General features: G+C 46.2%; 2 protein-coding genes across 2 annotated transcripts; both read right to left on the bottom strand.

Moving 5' to 3' along the window:
• LOC125510537 (probable prefoldin subunit 4) lies at positions 1 to 2,758 on the bottom strand. Its single transcript, XM_048675753.1, has 3 exons — positions 2,527 to 2,758; positions 2,264 to 2,374; positions 1 to 605 (listed from the first exon to the last, which is right to left on the bottom strand). The coding sequence occupies exons 1-3, from the start codon at positions 2,533 to 2,535 to the stop codon at positions 345 to 347; spliced, it is 381 nt and encodes a 126-aa protein (XP_048531710.1). The 5' UTR covers positions 2,536 to 2,758; the 3' UTR covers positions 1 to 344.
• Positions 2,759 to 7,390: 4,632 nt separating this feature from the next.
• LOC125510536 (E3 ubiquitin protein ligase DRIP2-like) lies at positions 7,391 to 12,600 on the bottom strand. Its single transcript, XM_048675752.1, has 7 exons — positions 12,119 to 12,600; positions 11,140 to 11,239; positions 9,808 to 10,135; positions 9,215 to 9,642; positions 9,052 to 9,102; positions 8,713 to 8,785; positions 7,391 to 8,046 (listed from the first exon to the last, which is right to left on the bottom strand). Exons 1-7 carry the CDS (start codon positions 12,501 to 12,503, stop codon positions 7,861 to 7,863), a joined length of 1,551 nt encoding a protein of 516 aa, XP_048531709.1. The 5' UTR covers positions 12,504 to 12,600; the 3' UTR covers positions 7,391 to 7,860.
• Positions 12,601 to 15,092: the final 2,492 nt, after the last annotated feature.

Below are 15,092 nucleotides of genomic sequence, written 5' to 3'. Positions count from 1 at the left end.
TGAAGAAAATTCCATGTAAAGCCTAATGACTACATCTCATACAATCATGCAGGTTCAAACCATTCTCACTAGCTTAAAACATTGTAAAAGGTCCCCTCATTGGTATCTGAAGTGACCATTTGCATAAACACCCCATGGCTTCTGCTGGACAATCAGCCTGAACCTATTTGAGTCCAACTGAGATCAACCATGCCAATGCATAACGGGGAACAATCCTCTAGAACTTAAAACTCCCATTTTACACTAGCCAGAATCATGAGAAACAATGTAACGAGGCTAACAAAGCACCTGAACAAGAACAGGATACGATGCGACACTTAAAAAGGCAGCTCCGGTTCTCGACGTCAATCTTCCTCCAGGTTGATGGCCTCTCCAAATTTCCCGTAGAGGATCTTCTTCAGCTCGGCCATATGTGTGAGGATGGATTCCTTCTCTTCCTCCAGCCTCTCCAGCTTCTTGGCTGCATCCTCTTTCATCTGCTCTAGCTTAGCTTCCACATCATCCACTGGCATGTGGGCAAACACTTCCCCAATTTGGAAACGCACCACATCTTCATCAGACAAGATGAGTTCATTCCCAGCATCTTCAAGGTTTTCGTTTGCTTCCTGGTACATAGAGGGAAATGGCAAATGGCATTTAGCGTGTGGTGCTTTAAGCAACGGTTTGGTTTCAGGTGCAAATGCAGCATCTAAGATTCTATCAGAAATGAGCCCACTGTACAGTACAAAAATATTGGCAGCCAACTCTGGTAGCAGAAGATCAAAAAACTGGGAAGATGGCATTGCAAAGATTTAAGTTCTGAAAAATGCCACTGGATGTCTCAATGCCATGTCAGATCTATAAACAAACATGCCATTGTCACAGGCTCACAGCCAATGGAACTTCTCAAAAAAAACAAATTGGCTCACAGCCAATGGAACTTCTCATAAATGTCAACTTTGCAGTCACATTGTTTTTATTTTCCAAATGAGTAAATATCCTTATTAGGCAATCTTTCATTGCACATTTGCACATGCAAAACACTGGACTGCAGGTCAATTTGAGAGCAAGGTAAAAGCATAAGTCATACTCCCTCTGTTCCATATAATTCTTGATGTGGTTTTACTTCAAATTGAACTAAAACCACGACAAGAATTATGGAACGGAAGGAGTACATAATAATAATTTCATAAGGCATACTGGATATTCAAATGCCTTGATGGCTAGATATCTAACGAATAGAATGGCCTTTCGGTGGCATTTCGAAGTCTACCACTCGTGCCATTATTTACATGGCACCTCCGAAGGAACATTAGATAGACCCAAGGCATTGATCAAAACAATTTTCTAACAGTTATTCCTATTTATCTAGAGGATGAGTTAGCAAAATCATGAGGAGCATAGTAACACATGTCAGGCCATGATGTCGCTGGAAAGTTCACAGACCTAAAAGGAATGACAAAATAAAATTTTCTGATGGATTAGAGGATCTCTCGAGACCTATTGGGTCATTGCTCAAAACTATGTGAAGCTTCCACAGCTGTATTAAAAAAACGAACCCTTGATTTGGGACTCTGTTCAACCAACTGTTGATCACAGGTGTATGAGACAGAAACAAAATATTTAGGCTCCAAATCCACAATGTTCAGTTTCGTGGATGTATTAGAGTTCATTCATATTATAAAAATAAATAAACATATGAAGCTAAACCAGGGGAGCTGGCAATGGTAAAAAAATAAGAAGACATAGGTAGGACTTCTTTTTGTAGTACACTGAATCGCCCTAGCTTCCCAATAAGGTTTAGTTCTTTGGTCAACACTTTGCAAATAATTAGGTACTATCCTTGGTTTTTAATGTTACTGTTCGTGGTTGCATAGTTGATAATCTACAAACATATAAATCTAACCTTAGCAAATTTCATCACCTGAACTATCGTAGCCATGAAAGCCCATCAAATGACTAAACCAGATTGTGATGCCACACTGCAACGAAGGAAATAATCTAGAAGACATATAAAGGAGGAGCAATTCAGATGCAGCGAATCAAAGTTACAAACAACAGACCGCAAAGCATGCATTTGCAAGTCCCTGGAATCATGTTATTAACTCTGTCCCCATAACCCCAAGAACCATGAGAGCCCCCTATACCATAGCCCTGGACCCTAGTGCCTCTTGCAAAGGGCAAAAGCCCTAATCTCGTAAGTATTTTCTCCCAATGGAATTGAACAATTCATAAGAACAAGAGCATCCGAGGAACAAAAGGGGGCGGCGAAGGGGAAAGAAACCTTGGCGAGCCTGATCTCGTCCGCGAGCTCGTGGAGGCGGTTGTTGAGGCGGCCGAACCGGTTGATGTTCTGCTGGTCGTCCCACGTCACCTGCGCCTCCGTGCCATCGCCCTGCAGGATTAATCCGCCCAACACCGCAAGAATCGCATCAGATCGGAAGCACGCACAAGAACAGATGGATCATCGACAGAAACAGCGCTCTCTTTATTTGCGATGAACAGAAACAGCCCCTGACCATGGGTAGATCTGGTCGGCCTACCCACCTGCTGCATCTCCGGCTTCCTTGGGGATTCGTCGGTCTCGGCCCGGGGTGAGATGCGCCGGCGGTCGCTGCTGGATTTCGGGCAGTAGGGGGCTGAGAGAGGACTGGAGAAAAGCGATGAAAGAGAGAGATGGAGAAATATGGGCCGTTGGATTTGCTTGTGATGGTACAGAAACACAAATGGACTGCAGCTAGGTTAGAGCATCCAAACCCCCCTCGTACGTCTCGAGCGCACTCCCGCTCAGAAAAAACCCGACTTAGACGGATGCCTCAAACGGATCTTAAATATTCAGACTAACGGGCACCCCTCATATCCAGCCTAAATGTAGGGCGGATATGGGGAGGCTCGAGCGCACCCATCACATCGGAATGATGGTCGGGTCCCACACGCAATCGCCCAAAAATCCAACAGTCCGACAGGCGTCTCCTCCGGTGGGGGTGTGAATGTCGCATGGCGCCGCTCCGGCTAGCTGCCCAAGGCCAAAGTCCGGCTATTTAAGTTGGCTAGCGTCCTCAACCCTAGCCACAACCTCTTCCTCCCCCTATGTGTCGCCAGCCCGAGCACATTTCTCTCCGTCTCCACCTCCCTCTTCCCTTGCCGTCCGACATGGCCCGACAAAAGAAGACCACCTATGCTGCTAACGCCGGAGCGCCGCTTCTAGATCAAGGAGGAGATACGGGCCAGGCGTGTTGCCTGCATCGCAGTCAGCCTGCCTCCAGACTAGCCGGAGCCGGAGGAGGGAGAGGAGCAATTGTCGGTTCTGATGGAGGATCCGGAGGAGGACGAGGCGGAAGAGTTGGTGCTGGTTGCGGGCTTCTGCATGGAGGACGCCATGGTGGACTTCGCGGTCGCCCAAGCGGCGGAGATGGCGGAGCAGCAGGCCATCCTGGAGCCCATCCAAGGTAAGGCGTATGTCAAGGCTAACCGGTGGTTCATCCGGTAGGAACGGGCAGCGACCGACGCACTTTTTGCCGAACTTGATGCGGAGGCGGAGGCCGATGCAGAACTGCCAGATGACAAGAGTCGGAGTTGTGGTTGACGCCCATGTACCCGAAGCTAGACACAGAGATAGCGGACATCTCCGATGAGGATTATGAGGATTCAAATCCTTCCGAAATTCTTTGTTTGTGGATAAAGCAAAACCTAAGACCAAACTACGCTATAACAAGTGGGGATGTGGCTTCTAGAATTGGGCTATTTGAAGTCTCAAATCCCATAATTTCTAGGAGAAAACAAATATTTATATTCTACAGTCAAATTGGACGAAAATATAGTTCACGCGCGAAAATGTGGTCATAGTATATGGAGATTTTTGTGGTGGTGGCAACATGGACCTTATGAAAATTCGTTGATGTGACTTAAGAGGTGGAAATGATATCAGTGAAGGAAATATGCCCTAGAGGCAATAATAAAGTTATTATTTATTTCCTTATTTCATGATAAATGTTTATTATTCATGCTATAATTGTATTAACCGGAAACATAATACATGTGTGAATACATAGACAAATAGAGTGTCACTAGTATGCCTCTACTTGACTAGCTCGTTGATCGAAGATGGTTATGTTTCCTAGCCATAGACATGAGTTGTCATTTGATTAACGGGATCACATCATTAGGAGAATGATGTGATTGACTTGACCCATTCTGTTAGCTTAGCACTTGATCGTTTAGTTTGTTGCTATTGCTTTCTTCATGACTTATACATGTTCCTATGACTATGAGATTATGCAACTCCCGTTTACCGGAGGAACACTTTGTGTGCTACCAAACGTCACAACGTAACTGGGTGATTATAAAGGTGCTCTACAAGTGTCTCCGAAGGTACTTGTTGGGTTGGCGTATTTCGATATTAGGATTTGTCACTCCGATTGTCGGAGAGGTATCTCTGGGCCCTCTCGGTAATGCACATCACTTAAAGCCTTGCAAGCATTGCAACTAATGAGTTAGTTGCGGGATAATGTGTTACGGAACGAGTAAAGAGACTTGCCGGTAACGAGATTGAACTAGGTATTGAGATACCGACGATCGAATATCGGGCAAGTAACATACCGATGACAAAGGGAACAACGTATGTTGTTATGCCGTTTGACCGATAAAGATCTTCGTAGAATATGTGGGAGCCAATATGAGCATCCAGGTTCCGCTATTGGTTATTGACCGGAGACGTGTCTCGGTCATGTCTACATTGTTCTCGAACCCGTAGGGTCCGCACGCTTAAGGTTTCGATGACAGTTATATTATGAGTTTATGAGTTTTGATGTACCGAAGGAGTTCGGAGTCCCGGATGAGATCGGGGACATGACGAGGAGTCTCGAAATGGTCGAGACGTAAAGATCGATATATTGGACGACTATATTCGGACATCGGAAAGGTTCCGAGTGATTCGGGTACTTTTCGGAGTACCGGAGTATATGGGCCTTATTGGGCCATACGGGAATAGAGGAGAGAGGCCAAAAGGAAGGAGGCGCGCGCCCCTCCTCTGGTCCGAATTGGACAAGGGGTGCAGCCCACTTTTCCTTGTTCCTCTCCCCCTCTTTCCTTCTCTCCTACTCCAGAGACACAACAGTTGATCATTGATCTCTTAGCCGTGTGCGGTGCCCCCCTCCACCATAGTCCTCGATAATATTATAGTGGTGCTTAGGCGAAGCCCTGCGACAGTAGAACATCAAGATCGTCACCACACCGTCGTGCTGACGGAACTCTTCCCCGACATTCTGCTGGATCGGAGTCCGGAGATCGTCATCGAGCTGAACGTGTGCTAGAACTCGGAGGTGCCGTAGTTTCGGTGCTTGATCGGTCGGGCCGTGAAGACGTACGACTACATCAATCGCGTTGTGCTAACGCTTCCGCTTTCGGTCTACGAGGGTACGTAGACAACACTCTCCCCTCTCGTTGCTATGCATCACCATGATCTTGCGTGTGCGTAGGAAATTTTTGAAATTGCTACGTTCCCCAACAATCAGGGCTATATGCTTCTTTGTGGTCAGAGGCAAAACTATGCACATCTCACATATCAAACAGGGTAGTGGTGAACCAACATGTGGTTGGATGGTTAGAGGGACTGTGGTATCCCAGCCCATCAGGGTTCAAATCCTGGTGCTCGCATTTATTTCTTGATTTATTTCAGGATTTCCGGCGATGCACATTCAGTGGGAGGAGACGTTCCTGTTGACGACGAGGTGCCTACAGTGACTTTGTAAATTTCAAGATGATATGTCGGCTCAGTCTTTCGGAGGTGCTCATAAGGGTAGGGTGTGCGTGCGTGCGTTCATAAAGTGTATATGAGCGCTTGTGTCTGTACTATGTTAAAAAAAACAGGGTAGTGCTCACTTTTATGACGGCATTGAGTTAGGAATGCGGAGAAAAAAAAATATTCAGCCGTTTTGTTGCTCATGCCTTAGACTTTTCTCAATGTATGGAAGAGGAAGGAGAAACATTTGTACTCCCTAGTTATCAACTAGAGCAACGCTACACGGACGACAAAACTCGGACGATTCATGCACGACATGAGAATCCAGCCGTGCATGCATGTGTACAGCGTAGCAACGGCGGCTGGATTGGTAGTCGTCCTCACATCGTCCATCTTTTGTCGTCTCTATAGCAGTTTCGTATAAACTATTTTGAACGAAAAGAGTTAGCTAGATAACTTGTTTTATAGTGCAATTACTAGGGATCCAACGCCTATGCATTTCTGGTGATTGGTACTCTAATTATAATCACACTTATGTGCACGCTCGATTATCGAAGAAAAGAATGTGTGATTTCTGTTGTTGCCATACAATATCTACCGAGCTAGTGAACAATAATGTACAAAAGCATGGACTATTTTTTTACAGAGGAAACATATATATTCATTGTTGCATATATTACAAATGTAACAAGTCTACTAATATATCATAATGAGATGAAATCGTTTCTCTCAATTGTCTCTTTTGCAGATGCATCACTTAGAAAAACATTGTCGTGAGTCGCTCTCGTTTCTTTTCATCGTCCTTAACGCCAAGCAAAAGGTTGGTAAACAACGTGAGAACATGTCACTATGCCTTGACCATCTAAATATGCGAACTTTGAATCATGGTTGCAGTGTTCATATTGTGCTTGTTGCTCTTCCTCTCTTTAGAGAGAGTGAGAAGAGGGCAAGGCTGTCAGCGATGTGCTGGATTGCTGAGCCACCAACCTTGGAGCTCCAGTGGTCTAGCTCGCAATGGAGCCATGTCGATATTGCCTCTAGAGGCCTCCTACGTGGCTCTGGTGCTCCCGGTCTTCAACATGCTTGTGAGTAACAAGCAATGGTTGTTTCTAGGACGAGTATTGTATTTGATGTGGTGCATTTTTATTATTAGTATTTTACTTGCAGTGAGAATGGATTATTTGTGTGAGTCTCTTTTTGAGTTTATTGCAAGTGTTTTGTTTCTGTCACATTAAAGGTTAGTTTATGTTCCACACAACTAGTAAAACTGTTGCATAAATTTTTGTGTAATTGACATATATGTACTTTATTTTGTTGCATTAGTTTAGCTTTTTCCTGCACTCCGCTTCCATGCTATTGGTTTCCCTTGAACAATGCATAAACTATGCTATAGATTTCAACCATATATTCTGTTTTTACCACATGAATTACAACTTTGAGCCCCTGTCTGTTGTTTCCTGAAACCTCCATCCATGAGTACGGAGTACTTCATTGCCATGCATGAAACATTGACAAATTAATTCTTGCTTTCTCAGAAAGAAATAAAAGTAGCACATCTATATGATTCAGGATACTGCCCTCGAAAACAAACATGGTTCAGGATAAGAGTTGACTTGTCTGGCCTCTCGAGATACTGTAAAGCTAGGAAGACAAACATTGTACAATCCAACATAACACCAGTACCAATTCGACCTTACATCTTTATAACAGCATTTAATTCCATGCAGGTCTTCTTTAGGAGTACCCATTAAATACATGTCGTGCTACAACAAGTCATGACACAACCAAATGGCAATTTTCAATCCACTCATAGTCATAGTCACCTCTTACAATCAGAAGCATCAATGGTTGAGACCGTTCCCTCTCTTTATATCCAATCTAAAGATCATTTTTCATCTATCTTTGGTGTATAATAAATAAGAAAAAAATATGTCATAATGGAATCGAAGAACAACAACACCTACCAACATGAATGAATACATGAATATGTCGACGAGGGTTGGCTGTCGAGGGAGCCAGCCACATCGCGACGTTGTGTACCAACGGGGACTTCATCTTTCGACAACCTCTTCCATCGGCCCAGCAAATGGCTGGCTATGGCAGAAAAGACCCCACCTTTCAAAAGGAAATGGGTTGAATCATTACTGTGCACTCAAAGGTTCCATGGGCTTTGGCCGTCCATAATTTAGCACCATCACAAACTCTTCCGCGGGGGAGCCTACAATGGCCTGTGTTGCCTGTGCTGATCGCCCCCTCAGCCACAACTCTACTAAATTGCGCAGAGGTTGTGTAGGGTTCACTGGCTGCCCGCAGCAATTTATTTCCACCTGTAAATATGAAGATTAAGTACTATTCATATGAGCGAACATGACCAGTTGTGCTTACAGGGGCATGGCTTGTTCAAAAAAACTGGCCTGATATATCCTTGTGCAAAATGTTCTTGAGAGCCAGATGTTACATATATTTCTTATGAAAAAGATATAAGCAGCATGTAGGAGGAACTACATGTTCTTTTAGTAAGTAAGCACATGCCGCGAATTCAAACTATTAGGTGGTGGGACTCTACATCCACTAACTGAGCTAGGCTTGGTTTACTATTATGAGAGTGAAAAATATAATATGCAGTGAAACTATTGCATGGTAATGTGTGATGAGCATATGAAAGCCGACAGTTTCAAAAAAAGTTCAAGCAAAGTTTCAAGTTTTATTATTGCTCGGCATATTTCATCAAAACACCTAGACGGCAGACTCAAGCTGTACGAATTTTACTCCCCGTTATCAATATAACATGAATTTTGATAAGTGTGCTTTACTGTTCAAATGGCAAGAAGCGAACCATATTGGAGAACAGATAGCAGAAATGAGATCACTCTCCTACATCCAGACAAGAAAAGAAACTTATATTTCAAATCCCAGTCATTTATACAAAAAATATCCAGCTGTGCATAAAACAGTAATTTATGCATCATATATGGCACAGATGTTGCTCTTACCTCGGACTCACTTGGGAGACTGAGTTTCTGCACAAGGTACTTTTGGATAGATGAAGCAGGTATATTTGCATCTCTGATGTAAAACAGTTAGTGCATTAGCCACAGGGAACTCTCACAGGGATATAGTTGAGAAATAACACAAACGCATGCTTATGGTGCTGTTTAAAAGGTTAACGTCTGATTTCAATGTGAAGCGATCAACATTTCAAGACATGGCGAAAAAAGGTTACTGAGGTTTGTGCTTATTTATCATTTATCTACTGATAACCCAGCTTGTAAATTTAAACAAGACTTGTTAACGTCAGATTTACAAAAAACAGGGTAGAAATACAAGCTTACTTTATTCGCAAATAGTGTGAAGGTATCTGTGGTAGAGGCGAGTCTCCTTTCCTGACAAATATAGTGGCACAGGAAGATAAGATACAAACATGTACGAGTTGTTGCTTCTTCTGAATTTAAACAAAGTGATGCTATGACAGTGTGATAAACTGATTATGCTTACTGTTCGAGTGAGGCAACCAACGAAAACCATATGCAGTTGAATCTCTTTTCGTTCTGCATAAGTGCCCCATCAGGGTCCCCATCGGCTGCAGCTCGAAGTCCGCTCCTTCTCCGCCCAGCCCCTTTAAATTTCCTTTTTAGCGTCACTGGTGGAACTGGAGCATCTTTCTTATCATCCTCAGTTTTGGGTCTCTTCGGATGCTCTTTTGGGCTTTTTATACCATTTGTGCTACTGGGAGAACCATTAAGCTGCTCTCTTTTAACACCTGAACCTTGTAAACTCGACCTAAAGGATTTTGTCCTGTTTGCAGCTTCGACCAAACAATTTAAAGGTCTCCAGAGCTCAGCATTATCTGCCATGTCCTTACTATCATCTTCAGTATCTTTATTGCTGGAATAGTTAGATGCCTCCTCCGCATTTGACAATATCTGGACAAAAAAGGTTCAAGTTACTGCAGAGGTGTACAGTCTTCTAGCTAATACCAATTGTTGTTTTGAGAACACGGTGCACATTCCACAGCTAACTCCAATGCAACTATTTTCTAAAAAAACTAACGCAACTAGCATGAAGATGCTAATGTGTCGTTTGTTTACCTGTCTCTTTGTTTTTGGCACTTTGCCCAAATTAGCAGGCAAGCTTGAGCTATGAGCACTCTTGTCACTGTTTTCCTTTTTCACAGGATTGTCAACGGTAGGACCAAGGCTGTGCAAGGCAGCAGCAGCTTTCCTGGTAACTACCTTTGTCCGCCGTCCAGTCGATCCTGTTGGTGTTAATCTAGGTGTATGGACCACTAATGAAGAGATGGATCTCTCTTTCCTTTTATTAGGAGGTGAATCAGGAGATGCAACATCTTCAGCCTTAATCTTCTTTCTTTTGAAGGGGAAGATTTTGGATCTTACATCTTGCAGACTGTGGTCAGCTCTGAATACAGGAAATGTGCAAATACAGGTATAAGGAATACATATATTAGAAGAAGAAAAATACTGTTAGGGTCTTTTTTAGAAACACTAAGTACAATGTAAGCACCCACACGCACACCACCACACACTCCCACAGCGGGTACTGCAGACTGGAATCACGGAACATCAAGATTGGCATACTATTAGGGTCTTTGCAAAACTATTTAGGTGTATATTATGGTAAATATAACAGCTTGTTTTAACAGGAAAACTATGAGTATGACAAACGGACTGTTTTCGCAGGCCATGAATGAACTTGACATCAACCAACACTTTCACAGGCTACCAATAGTCCAATATAGTCAAGTGAGAGGGAGAAAATCGGCATCAAAGCACTGAAAAAGACACCGCAGCAAAACAAGAAACAGAGCAAGCTTTCTTTTAGAGTATTATGACAAGTGGGAATCTCTGTTTCAAATTACTTATCCCGAAGGGCCCAAGACCCAATCTTTATTCAGGTTGGAAGAGTTTAGGCACAAAACCCTAGTCTGTATAAAAGGCAACAAGTGTAGCCAATCAGAAACACAACAGCCTACCGCTGAAATAGGCCCTTATGATTTCAAATTGCAGTATCATCAGCGTAGAAACTAGATAGCATACAACTGAAGCAAACAGTATTGGTGTATTACAGCATTCATATAAAGTTGTGGCTGTGTTGCCGACAATTCTAAGATGCGAGGGGCCTTAAAAATCTATGTGTTCACCGCATTTACGCAGATCGTTACTAAGTTCCAGGGCAGGTTGCAACATTTGTACACTTTATTCCAGTGTGTTACCTCCTATTGTGTTCAAACTTTGGTAGCAAAAAATTGAACTGAGCTAATAAGTTCTACATGTAGTACTAACTACTGCAAAGTTATTTTACGATAACAAAAATATCCAGAAAAGCTAACAATAAGGTGAAAACTGACAGTACCGCGCACAAAGTGGAAACAATGGAGTACATAGTCGTAAGCATAAGCATACCTGAGCTTCTCGACTGGAGTGCAGCCAAGATCAATGTCACATACTGGGCAGGACTCTACCTCCTCGTCATTAAACTTCTTGTATATACACTTTCTACAAACTGCATCAAATACAAAATTAGAGCTCTGAAATAATGAACAGAGTAAGATAAATTCAGTAACAAGTGAAGTAAATAGAGGAAACATAGCTTCCCACTACTGTTGTACACTCAGCTCAACAGTTAATGATAGGGTCAGACACCTATCTGTAGAACATACTCCCTCTGTAAAGAAATATAAGAGCGTTTATATTTCTTTACGGAGGAAGTACCGTGGAATAAACAATGAAAAGAAGCATCACGGTTACCCAGGAAAGAAGGAACAACAGAAATGCTGCAGAAGCAACTCCGAGATCGAGATCGAGATCGTATGGGGTGACAGTGTGATAACTTCCATGCTGAGTAGGCGTCAGTTATTTCTAGTTAGCCCCAGAATAGGCAGAGACGTAAGGTAATGAAACAGAGAGTCTACATGGACGAATAGCAGAAGCATTTCAGGAGTGTGGACAATAAATAATGGCTAATCAAGTCTTGGTCATGAATGAGGCGTCATGGCAAGCACTCGAACTGGGTGAAGGAGTGGCAGCGATCCAGGGCGCGGCAGGTTTAGGATTGGCATAGCATCCATGCAGATCGATGACCGACGAACAGAAGCAGAGGCCACGTAAAACAGAGCGGGCGGCGACGACGACTCATGCGACGTGGGGTGGGAGCCAGGCCCTGCAAGCTGTAGTAAATTAAGCGAAATCCCAGCGCGCGCGAGGCGTCAACGCGCCGGAGCGGACGAGCGCCCACGTCCAGGGGCGACGGCGGGGGCCGAATCCCACGTCCCGGATGCGCCGTACGTGCTGGCCAGATCAGGGACGTCGGGGAGAATCGTGGCGCGGCGGAGGCAGAGGAGGAGGGAGGGAGGCGGAAGGGGAGGAGAATTTGGTGGCTCACATGTGTGGAGGCACTCGGAGACGGTGGTGGCGTCGCGGAGGAGGCGGTTGCAGAGCGGGCACGTCATGCAGCGGGCGAGCAGCTCCCGCTTCACCATGACGAGGCCCCTGGGCGCGCAGGGCCGCCTCCCTCGCTTCCGCCCCCTGCCCCTCCTCTCCCCCTCCTCCTGCTCGTGCCCGTCCTTGGCCTCCTCCTCCTCCTCCTCCCGGTCCACCGCCTCCTCCACCTCCGCGGGCGCGTCCTTGGCCTCCTCCGCATCCGGGTTGGGCTCGGGCGCCGCCTCCTCCGTGGGCATGGGGTCCGGCGGGGGCGGCGGGGTGTCGTCCTCGTCGTCCTGGCGCGGGCGCGGGGGCGGGGGCGAGGCGGGGTCCGGGTGTGGCTGCATGGCTGGCTAGCGGCGCATGGGTCGTCGATGGTCGTTGCGGGATGGTGGAAGGGAGGGGAGGAGAGATCGAGGGGGGGGGGGGGGGGGGGGGTGAGGGAGGCGGAGAAAGGATGCGTGGTGCGGTGCGAGGCCGAGAGCGACCAAGACAGGCAAAAGGGAGGGAGAAAAAGGGAAAAAAGAAAGCGGGCGAGCCGCGACGCGAGCGCGAGCTGGCGGTTCGTTAACGTGTCGTCCCAGCTGGGCTGGCGCGTCGTCTATCGTTGGGGCTGCTCTCCTCGCCTCCGATTGTTCCGTCTTGCTGCTGAAGATTGGTGATAGTATGCGCTTTTTGTGCGGCCGATGTGGATGCGGATGCGATCTCGGTTCATGGTTGGTCTCTTTACGTACGTGCGTGCAAAAAACAGTGGGCAGCAGCGTGGTTTCTGTTCCGGGAAGGATGAAGAACGACATGTTTTCCACACCTGACAAGTGCTCTCTGTTCTCTATCGACAGATAATCAAAGCTCTTTTTGGTCAGAGATTTGAGATGGGTTTGTTGGCTGGGTTTGGTGCTAATCACTGGGCACTGGTAGCGCCCCGCATGTTCGGGCTGCATGTTTATTTTATTTTATTTTTTTATTTTGAGGGTTCGGGCTGCATGTTTAGAGTAGTACTTTGTTCGCTGCTTTGCTTTAAGCCGGCTCTTAACTAGCCCCGAGAATTACATGCGGCCGTTCAGTGCCCGTGCCAGATCGGGCAAAGAACCCTGGCTCTACTAGTAGTATCTATACATCCCTGGTTGAGTGGTTGTGGCTGGCGCAGTTCCGTTGCAAAACGTACGTACCCGCCTGTAGAAGATCGTATGGTCTGGCGGTGCCAGGCGCATTGTGCTCTGCTATTCCTGAGAACCTGCTGCTGCTGAATGCTGGTCGCCGAGAGAGAGGGCGACGGGGAGGGACGAGAAGTCGTGCACTGCAATCTTATCACGAAAGCGTGAGGCGAACCTGCCACCCGGGTGGAACGGAACACGCGTGCCGTACGTATGCTGCCGGCCATGTACACTCGGTCGTGCTTCTGCTTTGTGAGAGTGAGTGTCTGTGTATGTGTTGAGAGACGCGGTGGCGGGCCCATGGGTTTGGGTCGCGTCGCGCGCACAGATGGAGACGGGCACTGGCACAGGCTGGTGCTGGTTTCCTGGGAGGCCGCACGGGCGTTGCACCCGTACGGTTTGGATGCGTGGGATGAGACGGGACGGCGATTCGCGACGTGACCTGCATTCTTGTGCAACCAAACCAGGGGAGAAATGATTGAAAATAAAGTAGAAAAAATGGATGCCTTCCTCGAAAATATGAGCTACGTGAGCTGGCGCATAAGAGCGTCTATCAAATTCGGCCCTCAAACGTCCACGGACACGTTACTGACCGAAGCGGACAATCCTCGATTTATGTCCTTCGTATTTGTTTATCTCATATCTGATACACCATGTTCATACCAAGCATGCAAAGTGAATAAAAAGTACATAGATCATGCCGACGCCGACTATGAGACGGGACATAGATACGCACATCCCGATCACCAAGGAATCTCGAAACAAAGTTCACATAATCTACATTCACGACGGGCGGGATCTAACTATAGTGCTAAAAAACTAGAAATTAATGACATGCACGGCAGCAATTCACCACTTCCTCCCCAAGTTCTTTGCCCTTCTAGTCGCCGCCGTAGTTGTAGGTGTTTGCGGCAGGTGGATCGTTCGAGTCGTCGGAGTCAGAGCCGTGTTCGTCGTCATTGTCGTCTGTGGAGGAACCAAAGATGAAGATGAGCCCCTTCATCCGACGGATGGCCCGGTGACGATGTCTAGGACTAGGGGGTCCCAAACTATGTTGGCCTGCAGTCCATCGGCCGAGCTTATGGCCCACCAATTTCGCAAGGAAGGACTTTGGAAGCCTCAAAGTCCTGGCATAGTTAAGAAGGATTCGGATTGTTTCTCCTTGTCTGTCTTGCTTCTGAAGATTGGTGATCTATGCTTTTGTGCGGCGGATGCGGATGCGGATGCGATCTCGGTTGGCCTCTTTACGTATGTGCAAAAAACAATGGGCAGCAACGTGTTTTCTTTTCCGGAAAGGATAAAGAACAACATGTTTTCCACACGTGACGAGTGTTCTCTGTCTCTAGATAATCAGTGCTCTTTTTGTCAGACAAGAGAATTGAGATGGTTTGGTTGATTTTTTGCAATTAATCACGCATAGCCTAGCCTGGCCTGGCCCACTAGCAGTAGAGTACGTGCCCCGCATGTTGGGGCTGCAATGCATGTTGCTGCCTTGCTGCTCACTTTAACCCGGATCTTAACTAGCCATGAGCCTTAAATACAACCTACTACAGTGACCTGGGCTCTTCGTGTTTTGTTGTGTTTTTTTTTTTTTGCCTCGAGATAAGAATGGGTCGCATCCCTGGCGCTGGCGCAGTTCCGTTGCAGAAAGTGCATGCCCGTGCCAGCCTGCCGGCCGCATTATGCCCTGCTATTCTGAGAACACACTGCTTGATCCGAGAGAGAGGAGAGGGAGAGGGCGACGGGGAGGGAGGAGCAGGAAATGGTGCAATCTTATCACGA

Source organism: Triticum urartu, chromosome 5, assembly GCF_003073215.2.
Source record: "Triticum urartu cultivar G1812 chromosome 5, Tu2.1, whole genome shotgun sequence".
NCBI classification, from domain to species: domain Eukaryota; kingdom Viridiplantae; phylum Streptophyta; class Magnoliopsida; order Poales; family Poaceae; genus Triticum; species Triticum urartu.
The sequence above is the reverse complement of the archived record's forward strand: the minus strand, read 5'-3'. Positions and strand labels throughout refer to the sequence as shown.